The sequence below is a fragment of the Myotis nattereri genome (assembly GCF_964212035.1).
Source record: "Myotis nattereri genome assembly, chromosome: 6".
Lineage (NCBI taxonomy): Eukaryota > Metazoa > Chordata > Mammalia > Chiroptera > Vespertilionidae > Myotis > Myotis nattereri.
The window spans coordinates 55,130,840-55,154,236 of NC_138081.1; the positions used below are offsets into that span (position 1 = coordinate 55,130,840).

General features: G+C 40.3%; 1 protein-coding gene across 2 annotated transcripts in view; it reads right to left on the minus strand.

Moving 5' to 3' along the window:
- FBXL4 (F-box and leucine rich repeat protein 4) overlaps window positions 1–22,739 on the minus strand; it is a 65,455-nt gene extending 42,716 nt beyond the window's left edge. Inside the window, exons 1-3 of one of the 2 annotated variants that reach the window (XM_081094092.1) lie at window positions 22,596–22,739; window positions 11,585–11,692; window positions 10,358–10,941 (exon numbers count right to left, since the gene is read on the minus strand). In XM_081094092.1, the coding sequence (XP_080950218.1) occupies window positions 10,358–10,869 (512 nt within the window). In that variant the 5' untranslated portion in view covers window positions 10,870–10,941; window positions 11,585–11,692; window positions 22,596–22,739. The remainder of the gene's footprint in view (window positions 1–10,357; window positions 10,942–11,584; window positions 11,693–22,595) is intronic. The other variant, XM_081094093.1, reaches the window with a different exon arrangement.
- Window positions 22,740–23,397: the final 658 nt, after the last annotated feature.

A 23,397-nucleotide genomic window follows, 5' to 3' on the forward strand; every position in this document is an offset into this window, starting at 1 on the left:
TTTTTTTTTTAGCCAAAACCAGTTTGGCTCAGCGGATAGAGCGTCGGCCTGTGGACTGAAAGGTCCCGGGTTCGATTCCGTTCAAGGGCATGTACCTTGGTTGCAGGCACATCCCCAGTGGGGAATGTGCAGGAGGCAGCTGGTCGATGTTTCTCTCTCATCGATGTTTCTAACTCTCTATCTCTCTCCTTTCCTCTCTGTGAAAACTCAATAAAATATATTAAAAAAAATAAAAAATAAAAATAATTTTTTAAATTTTATTTTTCAATTATAGTTTATTTTCAATATTTTTTTAAAATATATATTTTATTGATTTTTTACAGAGAAGAAGGGAGAGAGATAGAGAGTTAGAAACATCGATGAGAGAGAAACATCAATCAGCTGCCTCCTGCACACCCGCCCCCCCATTGGGGATGTGCCCACAACCAAGGTACATGCCCTTGACCGGAATCGAACCTGGGACCCTTGAGTCCACAGGCTGACGCTCTATCCACTGAGCCAAACCAGTTAGGGCATTCAATATTATTTTATATTAGTTTCAGGTGCACAGCAAAGTACTTAGATAATCCTATACTTTACACAGTGTTCCCCCTGATATTCCTAGTACCTACTGGCACCATACATAGTTATCACAATATTACTGACTATATTGACTATTTTATGTCAAAGATTAAGAATATTTTTAGGTCTCTCAATATAGACAACGAACTGCTTTCAAAGAAGCATATGCCAATAGTATATAACGATGACCAATGAAATCATTATTTATATTTAAAAGTAATCTCTAATTTCATAGTGAGCCATATACTATATGGTAGAAAGAAGTGTAGGGATTAAGAAGTACAAATTGGTAGTTACAAAATAGTCACAGGGATGTAAAGATGATGATTTAAAAAGACTTCCTTAACATGTCTAGTATGTCAGAGAGTTAATGTTATTTTAGCACCATTCTTGCTTCTGGCTTCTATATAGCACGAACATTATATACAGGGTGAGGCAAACATAGGTTTACAGTGTGAGTATGCAAAACAGTTTATTCTTATATTATTATTAATTATTGGATTATTTTCCATATGAACTCTAAACCTACTTTTGCCCCCATCCTGTATTTAATTATACACATATCATAAATTATAAATATGATAGCATACTGAAAGTAGAACAATATAGCCTATCAGTTTTTAGAAATATTTAAAATTGTACCTAAACATAAAAAAAACTTTCAAGTATCATTAGTTTATTTATATATTTTTTTGAACTTTCTTGATAACCTACAAAGTAAAGAAAAATGATTTAAAAGATGGAAAAATTATTTTATAGGTTTGTGGCAATTTGATTAAATTAAAATTAACTATAAGACAAAATAGAAATTGATTTGGGAATACCTGAATTAAAGTGAATTTTTGTTTAAAATTCCCTGATAGAACTAGAATATATTATTTCAAAGTTATAAAGAGAAAGGTATCTATTTTATCAAACAAGAATATAACAGTATTTTTTTATTCCAGAAAACTCAAGTCAGAATCTTGAAGGCTAGTGAAAACAAGCAAGCAAATGTAAACAAATGTACAAATGCGCACACAGATACATACATACACTTTTCTATGAGAAAGCACCAACTTTTTAAATCAGCATTGATATGATTTAACTGCTTTAAGTCGTGACCGTTGTAGTCTGTACATTTACATGCTTACTATATATGCTCACATAATATATTTATCTACTGGACAAACCTGCCAAAATCTAATGTTCTATGTAAGTATTTTAAATATCTATAGTAACACACATGCAGAACTCAGCTTGGAATCCCTTTCAGGCTCTGCTTCAATCTGCATTCTGGGCACTTAACCCTGGGATGATAACCAACAGCACTCTCTTCACCAGCACACCTATTTCTCCTTCCGTTGGTTGCACTAAATGCCTACTATGTGTCCAGTGGTTGGAAATTAAGAAACAAGCCACCCTGTGTGACTCCTGACCTGTTGTGATCCCACTGAGAAAGTCTCTCTAGGGTTCACTGGAAGCAGCAGGTAGATTAAAGAGGAAGAGAGTTGTTGATCAGTAGAAACACATGAAAGCAAGTTTCTATGTATTCAGGTTGGAAGCCAGGCATATAAATGCAAACAGCTTCCCTATAACCAAACGTTCTCCTGGTTAATAAGCATATCTAGTAGCCAGCACAAAGAAAGTTCTCTTGCCAAGGCTCTTCTATTTCACCAGGTGCAAGTGAAAGCGATGGAAAGGACAGGAACACAAAAAGGAAAAAGGAATAGTATTCTGATGGGTGTACCTACTCACTCCTTGCCTCCCAGCCCATCTCTAATTGGAACTAATAAACTGGCAGCTGCTTTAAAAAGAATCAACCAGTAAAGGGTCTGGTCAACTCTGACTTAAATGGCAAAATCATGCTTGTTGGCCCACAAAGTCAATGAGATCAGCCCATTACCAATAAGTGAAATCGTTGCTTCATTAAGCAACTCCTTTCGGCAGTACATTCTCTGCACAACAGCCACTTTCTTTCTCCTTGCTTTCTTTTTTTTTTTCTTCCTTTTTTATTTTTTTTATTTTAAATTAAATCTTTATTGTTCAGATTTCTCCTTGCTTTCTTAACTTCACTATTATATGGTTAAAATGCTTTTAATACTAAAAAAATAAAATAAAAACAAACAAAAAAAACAGAAGAGATCCACAACACTAAATTTTATCCCCAAGTAACTTTATTCCCATCAGTTTTTTACTGACCTCAATTAGTCATTTTATTCCTCCTCTGTATCTCTCTTCCAGTGTGTATCTCTCTTCCAGTGTGTAACCTTGCGCTAGCCTATTTTCTGCCTCTTACACCAGCACCCATTAAGATCTTATCCTCAGGACCAGGATATTCTATACTACCTTATTTTCTTTCCCCTTAATAGGGCACTAGGCAAGAAGTCAGAAGACTTTGAGACCTTATAGACTCTAACTTTTCTACTTCATTCTTTGAACAAAGAATTGCAACTGGACGAAATGAGAAAAGGCTGCTTTTAAATTCTTAATGTCCTGGGACTACAAGTCCATTTTCTGCGAACAAACTCCTGAGTTACTCCAATTCACATTCTCAGTTACTGCCTCCTAAGGATGGCATAAAACCAGGTGCTCAATTAATAATAGGCAGTATAGCCGAAACCGGTTTGGCTCAGTGGATAGAGCGTCGGCCTGTGGACTGAAAGGTCCCGGGTTCGATTCCGGTCAAGGGCATGTACCTGGGTTGCGGGCACATCCCCAGTAGGAGATGTGCAGGAGGCAGCTGATTGACGTTTCTCTCTCATCGATGTTTCCAACTCTCTATCTCTCTCCCTTCCTCTCTGTAAAAAATCAATAAAATATATTTAAAAAAATAATAGGCAGTATAATCCAGCAATTCCCAAACATGATGGAGGCTTCCATGGCTAAATGTAAAATAAATATATATATATATGTACATATATATATGCACATATATACGTGTAAAATTGCCAACTGTTCTTTTTTCGAGATTTTGACAATTTCTCAGTATAAACTGAGATTTTACTATGAGATGATGGTGATAATAAATGATGTTGATATTTCATTTGTTTGCCTTTTTAGTATGTGTTTATTTAGCTAAGTTAATAATCTGACAACCCTGTATCAATTCTCTAATTTTTATTATCATTACTATTAGGTTCACTATCGTAGCTGACTTTCCCTACCTGTACTCTGCTTGCTTCAACTAAGGGCTTCCACCTCCAGGCTTCAGAGAACTGACTGGGGGAGGCTCTTCACCCAGGTTGTGGTATGTGCCTGAAAGATTTCCATTCCCATAGCCTATTACTGATGACAGACAGGTGCAGCAGTGTGAGAGCCCATCTCTCTCGCAACTTTGCCTCCAGGCTAACTGGGACTGCACACATGAAATTGCATCCTTGCCTGACTTCTTCCCTTCCCCAAAGCGCTTTCCCCACTCCCATACTGGTCTCTCCAAGAGGATTTCCATAACAAATCATTTGCATAGGAATAGTCTTCTCAAGGTCTGCTTCTGGGAAACTAGACCCAAGCGCTCTATGACATCCCAAAGTCTGGAAGTCACTACTCTAGAGCTTAAGAATGGCACTTCCATGCTTGTGACCCTTCAACAGTTCATTTCCTACACTCTGGGACTTTCACTTCTTCAAACACCAAGATCTCAGCTCATGATTTCACCTTTGCATGTGCTCTTCTCTCTTCATCTTTCCTGTCCAAACTTAAGCCTCCTCAACCCTCAGTCTCAAAGTCACTGCCGCAGTGGAAACTTCCCTGAGCCCAATGAATGAGGCTCTTCCTTCCACCAACACATGTTCCCTATAATCTCAGGGTCCTCTTCCATGCTGGCCTGTAAACTCAAAAGAACACAAGCCATATTTGTCTGGCTCTCTGTTTTGTTCTCAGACTGAACTGGCAGAGCAAGCCAGGTTTCTGACTATCCAAAGAAATTCACCAAAATGAGAACAGCTACCGAATCCAGGCAGAAGACTGTTAAGTGGTTTTTCCCCCCTGTATATTTTCTTTTCTTTTTTTTGTATTTCCTAACAAGCTTTTTAAACAATGAAACATCTACTGATTTCATAATCAGGAAAATTAAAAAGACCCCTTTCTATTCTGCACTAGTAAATGTTGGTTAGATTCTTTCTCTCCTAAAATGTAATGGTATTTTCTGTAGAATAAAGCTAAAAATGAGTTAAGTACATTAGATTTCACTGTAAATAAAGCTGTCACTTTGGTCACTATCACACATTAGAGCTCTCAGCTAGAAACCAAGAATATAGCTGATACAATCAACTATGCAGACATAAAGTGTTAGATTAGAGGAAAGACATTACATGTTTCATAGACTTTTATCTCAAAATTTGGTCAGCAGTTTAAGAAAAAGGTGGATAACTTTGTAGGAAAGAGGCAAAGAATGACAGAGTTCAATAAAAGCAATTCTTATATAAAAAAGGATTCTGCCCAAAGTACTTTTATTTCCTCTCAGAAAAAAAAAATCTGTACATTAAAAGATGCTGTTTTTTTGTGTGTTTAAAATAATTTGATTCAGACTGTCGAATCTCAGAGGGAAGGCAGGGGTGGGTGGGTAGGTGGGAAGAGACCAACCAAAGGACTTGTATGCTTATATGCATAACCCATGGACACAGACAATAGTGTGGTGAAGGTCTAGGGTGGGAGGTGGGAGCAAGCTAGAAGGGGCCAATAGGGGAAAAAAGGGGACATATGTAATACTTTCAATAACAAAGATTTTTAAAAAATAATTTGGACAGAACCTGGCTAGAACCTGGCTAGAGAACCTGGCTAGGCTGCTGATCAACTGAATGCTGTCTCCATATCATTCCTTCTTCGCCGACTCCATCCACACCTTTGGGAACTCCTGGACCTGCTGGGGTTGGACCCCAACAGTTAGGGGCAATCAGGCAGGCAAACGGTTAGGAGCCAGAGGTTCTGGATAGTCAGAGAGATGTCCGACTGCCGGTTTAGGCCCAATCCACAGGACATCCCCTGAGGGGTCTCAGATTGTGAGAGGGTGCAGGCCGGACTGGGAGACACGCCCCCCCCCCTGCAAGAATTTCATGCACAGGGCCCCTAGTATACATATATTTATTTCAGAGAGGAAGGTAGGGGGAGAGAGAGATAGAAACATCAATAATGAGAGAGAATCATTGATCGGCTGCCTCCTGCGGGCCCCATACTGGGGATCAAGCCCACAACCCAGGCATGTGCCATGACTATGAATAGAACCGTGACCTCCTGGTTCATAGGTCGACACTTAACCACTTAGCAACACCAGCTGGGCTGACTCAGTTCTTGGTGAGGCCTCTCTTCCTGTCTTGTAGACAGCTGCCTTCTTGCTGTATGCACATGTGGCCTTTCCTTGATGCATGAGTGTGGAGGGGGAGCAAGATCTCTCTTCTTCTTACAAGGTCACTAATACCATTATGAGGTTCCATCCTTTGGAGGCATTCAACCCTAATTATCTCTTTTGGTCCCACTTTCAAATACCATTATATTGGGGTTAGAGTTTCAACACATGATTTTGTGGTCCCAGGCACAAACATTCAGCCCATAACACCAGCTGACAACATGGGGTGAGGAGAACATACCCAAGAAAAGGAGGAATGGCTTTTATAAGGGCAGTGAGTCAGAGAAATTGTGCCTTTTCCCAGAGTATAGAGGTTTCAGGCACAGTGGCCAGCTACAGATTATAAAGCAGGTTAGCCCTAGATTTTAGGGCCCCCAAACACTGCCCCGAGGAATCTAGCCTATTCTGGATGTAATGGGGAGTCCTCTAGGATTTTGTCATATTTTTGTATTTCAATTATAAAAATACTAGAAGCCCAGTGCACAAAAATTTGTGCACTCAGGGGGTTCCTTCAGCCAGGTGTATGCCCTCTTGCAGTGTGGAACCCCTCAGAGGATGTCCACCCCAGTGGAGGTTTGGCCAGTCTGGGTGAGGGGCTGATGGCTGTTTTCAGGCTGGCCAAGGCAACCTGGTGACGTAAGCTCCCAGCCTCTCCTTTTTTTTTTTTTTTTTTTTTTATTCTGGGATTTATTTACCTTCTATAATTGAAACTTTGTTGCCTTTAGTGGAGGCCTGCAGAAAACTTGGCTTCGTCCATCGCCAGGGGCAACCCAACTCCTGCTTGCTCCAGCTCCGTGGCCACGGCTGGCTGAAAGCAGGTATCTGGGGTTTGTTTACCTTCTATAATTAAAACTTTGTTGCTTTCAGTGGAGCTCAGAGCCGGGCCACGGCAGGCGGGAAACCTTGGCTTCCTCCATCACTGGAGCAAGCAAGCCTCCTGCTCGCTCCAGCTTTGTGGCTGCCAGCCGCCATTTTGGTTGGGTTAATTTGCATATAGTCGCTCTGATTGGCTGGTGGGCATGGCTTAAGGTGTAGCAAAAGTACAGTCAATTTGCATGTTTGTCTTTTATTAGTATAGGATTGCTGCTTTGTTAAATAGAGAACTATCAATTATTGATTTTTTGCATACCTCACCCATATTCACACAAAGATGCCAGTTTATAGAGATGACCAATCACCCTCTGACATTTGCATTAAAGATAAAATTAAAAGTTTGTTCCTTTAAAAATACATGCTATATGTAATATGAACTCTTTTTTGAGATTGAAGGGGGTCATTTTTTCCCCTCAAGTTTATAAGGAGCCTCTTATTTAAACTGCATGTGTGCTCCAGGTTTACACCTTGGGAATAAGATCTATCTATATAATAGAGGAATATGCAAAATAGCTGGGATGCCATAATGTCATGACCAAACAACAGGACCTGAGGCTTCATGGTGCCGGGCCGGAGCGAGGGACCTCAGGCCATGCCCCTGCCCTGCGGGACTTGACAGGGGACCTCAGGCTGAGCCCCCCCCCCCACCCCCTGCCCCAGCGCCAGACCAGGATACCTCAGGCCATGCCCTCCGCCCAGCAGGGTTTGATGGGAGACCACAGGCCCCCCCCCCCGCCCCCCCCCCCCCCGCCTTGGCACTAGGCCAGGAGACCTCAGGCTGTGCCCTTTCACCCAGCGGGGCTCAACAGGAGACCTCAGGCAATGCTCCCTGCCCTGGCACCATGCCAGGAAACCTCAGGCCACAACCCCCGCCCTCGCATCGGGCTGGGAGACCTCAGGCTGTGCTCCACCCAGCAGGGTTTGATGGGGGACCTCAGGCCACACCTCCACCCTGGTGCCAGCCAAGGAGACCTCAGGCTGTGCCCTTCCATCCTGTGGGGCTTGACAGGGGACCTCAGGCCACACCCCCACCCTGGGCCAGGAGACTTCAGGCCGTGCCCTTCCACCCAGCTGGGCTTGATGGGGGACCTCAGGCTGTGCCCCTCACCCGACGGGGCTTTTTGGGGTCCTCAGGCAACACTCCCTGCCCTGGCACCATGCCAGGAAACCTCAGGCCACAACTCCCACCCCGGCACCGGGCTGGGAGACCTCAGGCCGTGCTCCCCGCCCTAGTGCCAGGCTGGGAGACCTCAGGCCGTGCCCCCTGCCCAGTGGGGCTTGATAGGAGAACTCAGGCCGGGGGGGCTTGAGGCTGCGCCCCCTGCCCAGAGGGGCTTGGCAGGGGTGGGGTCGGTTGGGTCTGGGTCTCATGCAATTTCAAAGCGCGTGTGGGTGGTGGGCAGGGACTTGACTCTAGGTCCCATGGCACGCCCCAGACTGTGAAAGGAGGGAGATTTTCATATACATTTTACTAATTTTCTTTCATCTCTGACACTCCTATTATAGAGAAAGGGCAAATAGAAATATTAAAATATTTCCTCTAATTAATTCCCTTTTAATGTGCATGAATTTCATGCACCATGCCACTAGTGTTTCAGAAGAATAGAAACAAAACAGTATTTCTTTTTTTTTCAGATGATCAGCATAGCAGGTCAACAGTATTTCTTTTGTTGTGCTTCTACTTTCATGGGGTGGGGGTGGGAACCCATGACCCTCAAATTCCTCCCAAACAGCTTGCAGGTCCCCAAAGGGGATCTCCATGTGCTCAGCTGTCCTGTACTCATCTGCCATCATGCTGGTCCCTGCCCTAAATCATGTGTGACAAGCCCTCCTTCAGAACACTCAGCTTTGCTACCACTGAGGCTTCCTGCTATGAGCTGGGCATCTATAGACATCTGCATGCCCTCCCATCAACCCAACCTTAGGGAGTGGAGTAGGTTTGTGATGGGTGCTACGAGTAGTAGAAAGGGATCTGGCGAGGGACAGGAAAAGGGCTGCTGGCAGTGGGTAAAATCTGTGACCAGAGACAATAAACATTTAGTGCCACCAAAAAAAAGAAAAATAATAATTTGGTTCATTAGTAATATTGTTCACAATGAATTATCAAGGCAGTTCTAAAAGAACAATAAAGATCATACCAGCAGTCTACAGCTTGAGTTGAGCTGTGCTCTACCTTTGTTTCCTGGGTGGCTGGGAGTTGTTCCTCGGAGTTGAGGGAACAGGGAAGCCAAAGAAGCAGTATGACAGGTGGCAGCTGATCCCTGCCCCCCCTTACTCCTCCACTGGCACCTGGGATCCTACAATTTAACAGGTGCCAACAAACTGCTCTGGGGCTAGAATAAACTCAAGGGGAGGGATTTTATCTATATTGTTCTCTGTTGTTCCCCTAATAACTAGCATAATGCTAAATACATGGTAGACACACAAATATTTAATGAATAAATTAATAAAGTGATATAAAGATCTAAAAAGTAATAATATCAACAAGTAATAGAAAAATGGGCAAATAATATAATCGGATAGCTCAAGTAAAAGGAAATATCAACAGTTCTTAAACATGAGAAGATATTCAATCTCAGGTAATAATTTTAACTTAAAATGAACATGAGACAACATTTTTTACTTACCAAATTGACAAAAATATTAAAATGTATTAACACACTCTGTAGGAGGGGCTTTGGCAAAACATGTATGCACATACATTGCTATTGGAAATATAAATAGGTAGAGCCTCTTTGGAGGTAGAGTTGATACTATATATTAAAATTACAAATGCAGAGAAACTTGGCCCAGCAATCCCGAGAATTTATCACACATGTGAAGTGACTCATGAGAAGGTTATATACTGTCTTAAAGTTTATAACAGCAAAAGTATGGAAACAACTGAGTGCTCATCAATAGGGGAGTGGTTAACAAGGTGGGGTACACATACATTGTGCATTACTTGCAACTGTAGAAAAGAATGAGTAAGCACTCTTTGCACTTCTATAAAAAGATCCAATATGTACGACTAAATGAAATAAGGTACAAAACAATATGAACAGTGTGCTTATTTTTGTGTATAAAGAAAATATGACTATATTTGTATTTGCTTATATTTATGTAAATAAACTCTGGAAAAATGCAAAGGAAGTGGATAAAAGTGACATTTTTTGTATTTTTTCATGGAGGGAGAGATGAGTTCTAGGCTCATGGAGAACAGGGTACTTTTTTAAATTATGCACTTTTTAGGTTAATGAAACATGTGAATATACTAGTCAAATAATTATGTTAAAAAACCAGCAGGCTGAACTACAAAAACAAGAGAAAGAGAAATAAAGAGGCACTGCTATGCAAATTAATTATGTAAACAGTAAATTCTGTGACACACAAATTTCACAATCTCTGAATATTATGATGTGAGGTGTTAAGGGTATGAAGAATGTATTAAATCTTCATATATGTGATCTTTCTTTTCCCATCATAAAACTAAGGAACATTTTAAAAATCAAATCTGTTTAAATTACATAAGAGAATGCTTCCAATAAAACAAGCCCTGCAACATTAAAACAACCAACACCTTTCAGCCATATGACATGATCATTACAAAATGAGTCTTACCTTACTTCGGCCGGTGGACTTGGGGAATAGGGATTTGCAGAGCAAGCTAGGATTCTAATGACCGCTCCAGGATGATAGGTTTCCAGAACAAGAACAGCTGTAGGATACACCTGTTGTTCAAAGGTAAGTTCCACATAGTCTTGGCTCTGAAAATTAGGCGGCGTCCTCTTGAATGGCAAGGAAGCACTGGGACACTGATCCCACCATGTTCCATAAGTTCGAAACACAGCTGTCTGAGTGTAGTCACCAGAACTTGGGAATACATTTGGGTCACCTGCCAAATTCCACATGGTATAGGACATACTATTTTCACTTCCATAATGGGAACTGAAATCCACCACTTCTTTGGCATACTGGACCACCTCTGCATTCAGAGGGGAAGTCCGGCTGTTTGATTCTATGGCTCTATGGCTGTTCATCATTTCTCCCCTCGCAGCTGTCCTGGCTCGGCGCCGCAGGCATAGATAATAAAACATGGTCAGAACTGTTAACATGGGGAAGACTGGTGACATCCAGATGTGAATTATGAAGCTTCAAAAGGTCAGGTGTCTTCCATAAGATGCATAAACTCTCTGAAGGATATTCTAAAAAAATCGAATGGCATGATAAAATAATTTAAATAAGCATAAAAGTGCATAAAAATGAGGTAATAAGCAGGCTTTTTACCCAGTATAATTTCCCAGAATGAAACTGAAAAAAAAATTCACTGTAAATGTGAATCTCTAGTATAATCTATCTGATGTATTTTTAAGAAATCTAAATAATTGAAATGGATACAATTTTATGCTATATGAGAAGTAAAACTAATATTATAAAACAATGGAAGATGTATCATCTCAAAACTCCCATTTTATACAAAATTATAACTATCCTTCAAGAAATACTGAGTTTAAACTTTAAAAATTAAAATTATTTAAAGTATATGGTAAACCACTAAAATACTGCTGTAAATCCCAAAAATCGTAGACATTTTTAATTTCACTTTTTAACAAGTGATTCCCTATTGTTAATTATTATTCATGCCAAAACATGCGGAGTACAGATCTCACATTATGGGAATATAGTTTTCTGGAGCTGACAGTTAATCCAGACCAACTAAATTAACTGCCTTACACATCACAGATCACCAGACAGTGCTTAATTTATAACTCTTAGCATTATTTGTTAGGGTGATCTACGGCTGGCTGGCATCTGGTTTGTTGCCAGCCACTCTTAAAAATCACTCACCCCCTGATAGAAAGGTCACAGGATATGCAAAAGTTGGCACTCATCCATGGAGCCTGAAAATGGCATGTTGACTTCAGGTACAAATGTTGACATGTGACATTCTTTTACCTGTAAGATAAGAATTTTAAAAAATATTTTAATTTTCAACTTAGGAAGTCAACTATCCCAAAAGATTTATCATTGATAAACAGCTACTTGTTAGATAGAACTTTCACACTGAATAGGTCACACTTTTCTGAATTTGTGGACTATTATGAATAACTAATATACCTTATTAATTTTATGAAAGAATATATAAAATATAATAATGAATCCTTTCTAAATAGAGATTGTAAACCCAGAGCTTATGAGTCCAACTATGCTAACAGACATTTTATTGGGATCAGATAGTGTTTTCTTAAATTTGACTAGTTTGTAATTTTCAACAATCAAGAGGACCCCGTTTAGAAGAGGTCTGAGCTCTCTGCGTACCTGCCATTATTCCTGGCCAGCTCTACCAGCTCACAGCCCAGGCCTGACCCCATTCACATTGAGTAGTTAACCTCTCATCTACACAAACAAGGAAATCAAACATGATTTTTGTGCCTGTAAAGTCTGGAGCTTAACTTCTTCTAAGTAAAAGAAGAGGGATGTACTAACGTCTCTTTAGTAGAACAATGTGCTAGCCTTTTAAAACTTTAGTGCTAAGATAATAAAACATTACAATTTATAAAACACATAAGTAGGTTTATTTTCTGCTATCTGCTGGTACCATCTTTGTATCAGATATATAACCTAGTTCCACAAGGGTCTACATAGAACTAAATTTCTTGAAGGAGGGAATCTAGCCAAAGATCCTCAGTTCTCAAAGTACTCAGCACATAGTAAAAACAAAGTATCTGACTTGTTGACAGAAAAGGTAATAAGCACACGAAGAATTTATGTCTAAAATAATTTAAAATTACCTAACAGCATCCTTCTATTTCTCAATCCCAGCCATACCCAAACCCAGTGAAATGCTTGACAAAATGTAACAAGTAAAACAGTAAATAAATAGCTGAGCTTGAAATAAGTGAGGAAAATCCACAGTTGTGAGAAACAGAGAAAGTCAAAGACAGAAAGCAGGAGCTGAAGCTAATATGACTCATGGCATCAATTACAAGGCCTTAGTGGTTATAAGGAGACTTTCTGACACACACAAAAATGGCATTTCAAGCCACAGGTGCCATTTGGAAAGCCAAAACTCAGCCAAGATCACCCTATCCATGAAACCAGGAATAGGAAAACTTAGCTCACTGGCCAGGAAGCCCAAGATGTGATATCAACCTAGGAAATGGGGGAGAGTCACCAGAGTAAAATCAGACCCTTATTAGGCATGTACTATGCACACAGTGTGAACCTAAGTTCATACTTCCTTCGTGGTTTAGAATCCATACTCCATCCCCAAGTCAAAAACTTTAAAAAGAAGTAGTCCTGACGCGGTAATGCTTTAGGGCCTGTTAGGGGCAGATGGGAACCATCTTTGCAGGGATGCTTCCACAACACAGGACAGAGGTTAAACCCTTTCTAAAGATTTACAGTGCTGAAGAACAGGTCATGTTATAAATGTGGGAAAAAATAATTACATAGTAGATCACTTGCTTATGCAAACATCTCACCTACCACAAGTATAAATCTGTCAAGAAAAAAAATTTTTTACAACTGCACAAATATCAAATCTTTTACACCAAAATGTGAAATGATACAACTCTTTCTTTTACCATATATATTTTATTTCAAAATAAGTCCCCAGGTAAATTAAGAGGAATAATTTTCCAAAGAAGTTACTTAGTAACTCTTTCTTTTTTAAAAAAAAAAATATATTTTATTGATTTTTTTACAGAGAGGAAGGGAGAGAGATAGTTAGAAACATCGATGAGAGAGAAACATCGATCAGCTGCCTCCTGCACACCTCCTACTGGGGATGTGCCCGCAACCAAGGTACATGCCCTTGACCGGAATCGAATCTGGTACCCTTCGGTCCGCAGGCCGACGCTCTATCCACTGAGCCAAACCAGTGAGGGCAGTAACTCTCTTTCTTAAAAGAAAAAAAAAAAGTTCCCTAACCGGTTTAGCTCAGTGGATAGAGCATCGGCCTGCGGACCAAAGGGTCCCAGGTTCGATTCCGGTCAAGGGATGTACTTTGGTTGCGGGCACATCCCTAGTAGGGGGTGTGCAGGAGGCAGCTGATGGATGTTCCTCTCTCATCGATGTTTCTAACTCTCTATCCCTCTCCCTTTCTCTCTGTAAAAAATCAATAAAATATATTTTTTTTAAAAAAGACTAGAATATGAAAAACATTCTAGAAGTGTACATAAATTTCTAGAGCATTTAAAAAAAAGAAAAAAGTAATGAAATAAATTTAAATTACAAAAATGTAATTTAGGAAATAAACAACAATGTATAAGTATCCAACTCAATTGACTGGTCAGCTAATTTGGGAGACTGGATGCTTTATTCCTAGAAATCTTCAAGAGAAGGAAATACCATCTGCCAAGGTGGATGGATGCATTAGACTGTATAATCTTTGGACATCACTGCTTACTCCACAGCCTATAAATTGCTCACCCAAGCTCTTTTCACTCTCTTTATAAAATGGCATTTATCAGAAAGTAAAAGTTCTATAAAACCAAAGAAACATTTGCAAATTAGATATCATTCATGTGAATGTTCATATTCTTGACGAAAAGATTGAGACAAATTGTGAAAGTCAAATTCTATTTGACATACAAACCACAAACTTTATAACTGTTTCCCAGCTAGCTTTTACCACTATAGAGATGGGATACTAGCAAAAGCAGCAAGTGTCATATATGCAATGTTATTTTAAGGCTGTTAAATAAAATTTTACATTGAGGCAACATATATAAAGGTGAGTTACAAACTATAAATATATGTATTACATGTTCAAATATCTTCAGTGTACAAGAGAAATATAAATGAATGCTTTATTTTTTCCAATAATAAATAATCGTTAGAGTTAACTTTTTGTGAGATAAAGCTAAAAATAACCAAAAAAATGAAAAAGCAAACAGCAACACTATTCAAAAAATTTAATAAAATTAAAAATCTGTTTTTAAAAATAAACAAGGCATAGAAAAAATGTGCACACCCATTGTTATTAACATCCTTCATTGATTCTAAACTCCTTTCTAACAACTAAGATGACACATAAAAGTGTTTTGGTGGTGTAGAACATATGGAAGAGAAGGGATAACTCGATCTACTTTTCCCTGGGAAATGAAGCTGAAAAGGGGGGATAGAGCCATAGTCTCGGGACACATGTGGACAGCAGCGACCAACGCAGAAGTCCAAACTGTCCATGTACTGTCTGGACCTTTGCCAAGGAGTGGAGGTGATTTGCGATAACCAATTAATATCCTAATGGGCAATAAACCAATGCACAAGATACAATAATTTTATTTTGTGAGGAGAATGGGATTTAAAAACAAAATTATTTTTCCCACCTGGTGCAAATAGTAAATATTAGTCTGTAAACTAAATGTTTCCAAAAGGACACTTATAAAAATGTATCTTTGGGAGACATTTTCTTTCAGTTCATTCAAAATGCTTCTTTAAAGACTCTTGCAACATATAAAAATATCATTTTCCATTTAACAAAAAGTCTGAATTAAAAATAGGGAGACCTTTATTTTATTAGTTATTTAATCCAATCATTTATCTGCAATGGTTATGAAGTGCGAATTTCTCGGCAACACAATGAACTTTTATACTCACATCATCAAGGAATACAAAACAACAGCCATTTAACCTGTATCGTGAGACCTTCACACTCCCTGGGAAACAACTTGCTTTATAGGACATGATTTTATTATAATGCTTTATTTTCAACTACGTCTTTCATATTATAAACTGCTTACCAAAGTTAAATAATACCATTACAGAGAAAGCAGTAACAGTGGGAAAGAGAAATTAAGCGGTACAGACAAGGGAGAACATATGTTTACCACTGAGATTTGAAGTGAGATGGGGAGTCGATGAGGCGGAGAGAAGCAGGATGGCAGCAACTGCAGAGAAGACGGCTTGTGCGTCGGTAGAGAAAAAGGGAGGAAGGAAAAGGACTTTTCATGAAATAAGCAAAAGGAGGCAATGGGAATGAACTTGAGCCAGGGCCACACAAAGGCTAGGTTCATAGTGTGATAAAGGAACTTGGAAAACAAGTTGAAAACCCAAGAGGATTCTCGACTTAAATTGAAAAGACACAGAAAAAGATAAAAAAAAAAAACAGGCAATAAGGCAGGGTCATATATTGAAGGCAGTCGTAACACAATACTTATTGCAAAATATCCCACAGAGATATGTCAATGAAGTGAGAGATAAAAGGAGCATTCAGGCAGCCTTGTAGCATAGTACCAAACGGTAAGAGTGCATAATGTGGTACCAAATCAAGAAAACAGGCCGAACCTTAATTGTATTTCTGTATACTGCTGAAACTGATCAAGAGACACTATGTTGAGGAAAGGACTTTTCTGGTTAAGTCTAGAAATCAAGACAAGGGCAAACTGAGGAAATGATCAAGAAGAGTGGATCAGAGTTGAATTTGTGCAGAGCTGACACTCATAACCAGCCCTCTTTGCAGGCCTGCCCCCTCTCTGGGTTTCTATGGCACCACATGCTCTTACATCTCCCTCCATCAGTCAAATAACTGCTTCTCAGTCTCCTCTTGGGTCTTCTTCCTCATTCTCAAGTGTATTAAGGTACCATTAAAGGAAGGCTCTCTTTCTGATAAAATGATACACCACACATTCCACCTGCCTGGCACCAGTCTTCTCCCCCCCTTGCTGCAACCACCAGACTGCACTTAGGCTTTGCCACTAAGGCTGGGTTCCCCTGGAAGACCCTTGCTCTTCCTCAGCCTGGCACCCTCTTATCCATCCTTTAGTCAGGTTTAGACCTTATCTATCACCTACTTTTTCATTGCTCTTGCACGTAGTGTATCATTCCCTATATGCCGAGGTAATTTTCTATCCAAGCAGACAATAAATTCCTCAAGTTCAGAGAATGTGTCTTAATTATAACTATACCCTTAGGGCCTAGTACATGTCAATAAACATTTGTTCTGTGTTTTTTTTTGGTTGTTGTTTGTGTTTTTTTTTTTGAAGACTGGCAGAGTAGATAGCAAAAGACCGTTAAAATAAACATAGAAATAAAACCAGTGACTCTTCAAGATAAGGCACATGTAGACCAAAAAATGAAGCAAAAAAAAGTTCTTGATATAGAAAAAAGGGGAAACATCTATAATAATAATAAGTGTAATATGCCAATTAGACTGGATGTCCTTCTGGACGAAGCTGGGGCTGTGAGGGAAGGCCGGGTCCCGGGTACCAGAGGGGAGCAGTTGCTGGCAGCCAAGGGAAGGAAGGCCTACTCTTGCACAAATTTTGTGCATCGGGCCTCTAGTTTAATAATAAAAAACAAAGCACAGTAGGTGAGAATCAAATGTATGACCTTCTTTGAACCCATCCAATAAGTAATAGTATACACATATTGTTCAAAGAGAAGGTAAAAAAAAAAAGTAGTAACTTCCCTGATTGAATAAATAATTTTAAAAGGGGAAGATAGAATATAAAAAGTAACCAGTGACCTTATAATTAAATCTAAATCATCGCTGAAACAGTAGTGGTAAAGTTGAAAGGGATGGTTAGAGAAAAACAGAAGTAATGTACAAAGGAAATAAAATCAATAGAGCCAAGAATGGGGGAAGCCAAGGAGTCAAGGTTTCACCTTATTAAATGGAGATGTGAGAGTAACAGAAAGTCAATTATACACGCTTCTAGATTTGAAAACTTGCAGGGGAGAAAGAAAGTAAATATGAATAAGTTAAAATCTCCTATTAAAAGATAAACACTTTTGCACAAGGGGTCCTTGGGATAGAATGGCTCTGTGTTTTGGCTTTGGGAGTCACAAGATCTACATAAAATTGCTGAGAACAAAACACATGTGTGCATATAAACCTGATGAAATCCGAGTATGGTCTGTCAATTGAATCTGTATCAATTTCCTAGGTATAATATGCTATAGTTTTATGCAAGATGTTACCATTGGAGGAAACTGGATGAGGTCTACACAGGATCTTTCTGTACCATTTCTTATAACTGCATGTGAATCTATAATCATCTTTTTAAAAGCAGATATTTTAATAATGCAAATAAATAAATAAAGGCATACTTTCAAATTGGGAGGAGAGAAGATTAAAAGGATAATGAAAGTCCAGCTGTATGATGTTTCGTGTATAAGAGAGGCAAGTAAAGCAAAACAATACAGAAAAACTAAAAATCAACATATGGGCAATAAAGATCTATCTGGTATACACAAAACTGACACAGATGGCAATAGTAATATCAGACAATGTAGACTCCAAGACAAAAATCATTAAATAGGGCAAAAAAGGACATTTCATATTTCGTAAGATTAAAATCCACTAAGAACAAACCACTACATATAGTAATCTATAAGATGGATTCAATCAAATTCATACTCACTGTAGGAGACAAACACTTTGCTTACTGATTTGTCAGTTTTGAGAAAATAATAAGGATGTAGTATGTTATACTGGATATGTCAAATCAAAACAACAGGGTGATGGCTTATCAAAAATGTCTTAGAAAAATGCCCAGACATTTAGAAAAGTAAATTTAGAATATTATCATAGCAACCATTTTTTAAAACAAATCTAAATATGTAATACAAAATATCCAATGAAAGAATATATACAAAGAATATTTTAATAACCTTGCAGGGGAAATTCAGAGGCCATACAGAAAATAGCAGAACTGACAATATACATAGTAAAGATTTCCATGCAGCAAAAGCTCCCAGAAACAGCATTAAAAGAATATACTATAAGAAATACTAGTAAATGATATACCAAGTCATTAATAGCCATTACACGTAAAGATCTATTACAAATCAGTAAGTAAAAGGACACTTCCACAGAAAACTAAGCAAACAATATAAACAGGTAAGTAATACAAATGGCTAATATTTACAGATATTCAACTCTGTCAATAAGCAAAAAAAATGCACAATTAAAGCAGTACTAAAATAGTATTTTTCATCCATAAAATTACAAAAATGAAAAAAAAAATGATTGTATCATCTTAGCAGCAATGATTCTGAGACAATTCTTCACTGGTTTTTAAGCAGGGGCACTGAGAGCCTTTGTCCCAGACTATGTTTTTAAGGGTGTTTCTACAGCAAATATCCCCCAGAGATAAAGAAAGGTCTCCCTGTGGAGGCGACGGCAGGTTTGTTCACTCTCCAGCATAATAATGATAATGTTTGGACCTAGGGCAAAGGTTAGGCAGGTTTACTTGCAGCCTATTATGAAAGATTCAGATTCCCTAAGCACGGGGTTCCTCTCCTCATCTATTGCATGTGCTAGAATCATCTGGCCCTCATCACATCACCAAGTGTTAATTAGGGCTCAAGGAAGCAGCACAAGAAAATGATGATCCTCTGACTACTTTTATTTCTGTGCATTGTCTCTGACCCAGGAGTCTCATGTCTTCTTCCAGCATCCATGAGATTGTTAACTTGCACGTAGAGTAAAATCTCAGCCTTGACCATTCTTGGCAATGAGATGGCAGCAGCACCATTCTCATAAATTGCATAAATTTGTTCTTAAAACACCCTTTTAAAGAGCAACATGGAACAATCTATCAACATTTAAAAATAGCCTTTGAACCAGCAATCTCATATTTAAACATTTACACTAAAGAAATAAACAAATGTGCATATGTACATACAAAAACGATATCTGTTGTTTTGTTTGTAATAGAAATAAATTTGGAATTGGCTAAATATCAATAGGGAATTGGTTATATATGAAAATTTGGGGGTTATTCCTACAATGAAATACCAAAAAAGTTTAAAAAGAGTGTTACATGCAGTAACATAGATTGTCATCAATTATTACTAACTGGAATTATAATTATAATTATAATTATATGAAACATGTAGACTTATATACATTTATTTCTAATGTCTGGGAGAAGAACAAATGAATGGTAATAATCTCTAAGGAATGGATTTACTGGCTGATGGACACACAACATATTTACTTTCTCTTTTAGCTATTTCTGTACATATTTTTGACTTTTTAAAAAGTATACATTTATTTTATGATCTCATAAAGTTTCTAAGTATCTATTATAGCAACCATTGAAAATTTATTTATTGAAGATGTCCAGCTGGGACGGTTAAATACATATAGACATGGGCTGTTCCAAGGATCACTCTATAGAAGTTTATCCCTCAGAGTTGCTGAAACTAGGTACATAATGTCCTGAGTCAGAGCTGATGAGGAGAGAAACACAATGCTTATAATGCACAGTGCAAATCAAAAGACATGCTTCTCCATGTACAACTCCGAGGAGCAACTCTATGTGGAGAGTTCTGCGTTAACAAGAGAAAGGATTTAACAACAGTTAATGATTCAATTGACCAAAGAAAAGCAAGCTAAAATATTATTTCAAGAATAGGCAAGAAACTTCACAGAAAGGGTTAAATCAACTTACCCCGTTAAATGCACTCATTCCAAAAATATTTAGTGGTGTCTACAATATGCCAGACATTGTTTGAATCCCAAGACATTAAAATACATTATAAAGCCAGAGTAATAAGAGCAGCATGGTACCAGCAAAGGAAGTCAGAGATCAATGAACAATTTAGAAGTTCCAAGGATAAAGAAGGATTATGATCTAGGATAAATATAGTATCTGTTATCAGCTGGGAAAAATAGAATTCAACAAATAATGATGGGGTCACTGGCTAACAATTTTTTTTGAGGGGTGTGGGGGGGAATTAGAGACTTACTTTCTTTCTTACCCTAAATATTGTTGAAGTAGATTAAAGATTTAAACATGAAGAATAAGACCATTAAAAAATGCTAGAAGAAAACAGAGGCGGATATACACAATTTACGTAACAAACAGTCTAAAGATATCAGTTAGAACCATGAAATTAAAATGGATTATGTAAGAAGAGGAGGCAATGAAACTAACACAAAAAAAGAAGGAAGGGGCAGTTTTTGTTAATTGACCATATTTCGAAATAAAAGATACCCAGTTAGCAACATTTTAAGATGCCATTATACAGAGGGCTATGATCGCATTACTGGATCATGGCATTAGTAAAAAGAAATTAACCCATTTTCAAATCCTAACAAAAAGGAAGAGCATGAAAATACAGGGTTCAAGAAAAGCCAAAATTTGGGATAGCAGTTAAAAAACTTTTTAAACTTGGTACTCAGAAAAGAGGTGTGGAAAGAAGAGTCCAATTCAATGAACAATTAGAGTGCCTACTATGAGGTGATGCACATTGCCACTGGAAATGTAAGTATTGTCCCTCCCACCCCCCAACTTAATCTATATATAAAGAAGCCAAAGGGACCATTACGACCAAACGACCGGTTAACCAGTCTCTATGACAGTGATGGCGAACCTTTTGAGCTTAGCGTGTCAGCATTTTGAAAAACCCTAACTTAACTCTGGTACCGTGTCACCTATAGAAATTTTTTGATATTTGCAACCATAGTAAAACAAAGATGTATATTTTTTAAATATTTATTTTATATATTTAAATGCCATTTAACAAAGAAAAATCAACCAAAAAAATGAGTTCACGTGTCATCTCTGACATGCATGTCATAGGTTCGCCATCACTGCTCTATGATGCACACTGACCACTAGGGGGCAGACGCCCAACACAGGAGCTGCCCCCTGGTGGTCAGTGCACTCCCACAGCCAACCTCCCTGTCCCACCCCCACCCCATAGGCCAGCCGTGGACAAACTACGGCCAGTTTGAAATGAATAAAACTAAAAAAAAAAAAGACCGTACCCTTTTATGTAATGATGTTTACTTTGGATTTATATTAGTTCACACAAACACTCCATCCATGCTTTTGTTCCAGCCCTCTGGTCCAGTTTCAGAACCCATTGTGGCCCTGGAGTCAAAAAGTTTGCCCACCCCTGCCATAGGCCATGATGGCTGGCCAGGCCCGAGGGACCCCACTGGTGCATGAATTCGTGCACCAGGCCTCTAGTTTCTAATAAAGGACTATAGGAGCGCTGATGTATCAGAAAATCTCCCTCTACTCAACCAACAGATACAACATGTAACTCGGACGACAGAAGCATAAAGTGAACTTTAAGGGGGGGAAAAATGTGCCTATGATCCGAACTTAAGAAACCTAGGCGTGTACGCCAGGAAGTGGTTGGTAAAGGCAGCTTGCGTCCTGGAACAGACCAGAAGCAAGACCCCACGCCTGGTGTTAAATGAGGCCGCCAAGGTTTAAAGTCAGACACAGACCCTGCCACACAACTGCCTGTTTACAGGGTCTTGCCTTTCTAATTATGTGTATATTTCAATTAGTGAACGCACCCCCACACTGTGGCAAGGAGTACCTGGGGAACCATCCAGGAAACCCAACACCGCGCGCCCCTTGCTAACACGTTGACAGGGAGGCAGGGTGTCCACCATCCCTGCGCTCTGGGACACCCCTAGACACAGACACGAGGCTGCTGCGGGCACCTCGTGGCAGTCCCGAGTGAAGACAGGGGCCTGGCCAGGCAACCACCATCGGTCGCCAGAGGAACGCCCAGCAAGCACACACACAGCAGCAAGCACAGGCGCGCAGGCGGCGGCCCGGGCTGCAGGCTCCCAGGGGCCGAGTCCCAGGGCCCGCAGACGCCGCGGGGTAAACAGCCCTGCCCGCTCGCCCGCCGCGGCGACGCTCACGCCCTGGGGCAGCCTCGTGAGACGGGAAGCGCCCGGGGCCGCGGGCTGTTCTCAGGGTCCCAAACCAGCCCCGCCGGCGCGGCGGGGGCGGCAGCGGGGGGGGACGGGCGGGGACCGCGGCAGCGCACCCAGGCGCCCCAAGCGCGGCGCTCCGCCCGGCCAGGCCCAGCCCCAGCGGCGAAAGAAGAAAATGGAGACCCGCAGGAGGGGGAAGTAAAGAAAGGGCCGTACCCTGCAGGGTCCGGGAGAGCGCGCGCCGTGGGCTTCGCCAGCGACCAGGCGGCGCGGGGAGGCCCGGGCGCGAGGGCGGCCCCCAATCTCCCGCGCTGCGGCACCACCGCGGCGGGCCGGCCCAGCGCGACCCGGAAGGAAGACACGGAAGCCCGGAGGGGGCGGGGCCAAGAGGCGGGGGGGCGGGACGGTGCCAGGAGGCGTGGCCAGGGGCGGGGCGGGGCCAGGAGGCGGGGCTCTCGCTGGGGTCCCTTGGAGGCGTCAGGACCGCCCTCTCCGAGGCGGAGGGTTCCCAGTCCTGGGCGTGCCCTATATATTGTACAGTTAGTTACTCGCGGGTGGGCAGCGGCTGCAAGTCCACCGCGGGAATGACCGCTTCCTCCCACCGCCCTGCCACCTGTAGTGTAGGCCTGCTAGGGCTTCCTCAGTCCAGGGTGGGTGGATTCGGTGATGCATAGGGATTGCAGGCGGTAAGTCCTAAGAGGAAAAGTAGAACAAAGTTATGTTTTCTACCAGATGCATACCCTTTACTCCTCTCCAAAGTTATGCAAATTTCTACTCCCCAAATAAAAATCAATCCTGCAGGCTCACTTTCCTCCCAACATTCAGAAGCCCGTGATCATTACCTCTGATGAAGATGCTCTCACTGTCTCCCTTAGTCGTTTTTTATTTATTTTCAATATATATAATATTACCTTTATAAAAGTTTGCGATATTTATCTTATGACAAGGTTTCTGTTAAGATAGCAAAACATTTAATAATGGCGAGATGTTGAACTACACATACTTGTTTTCTGATTGC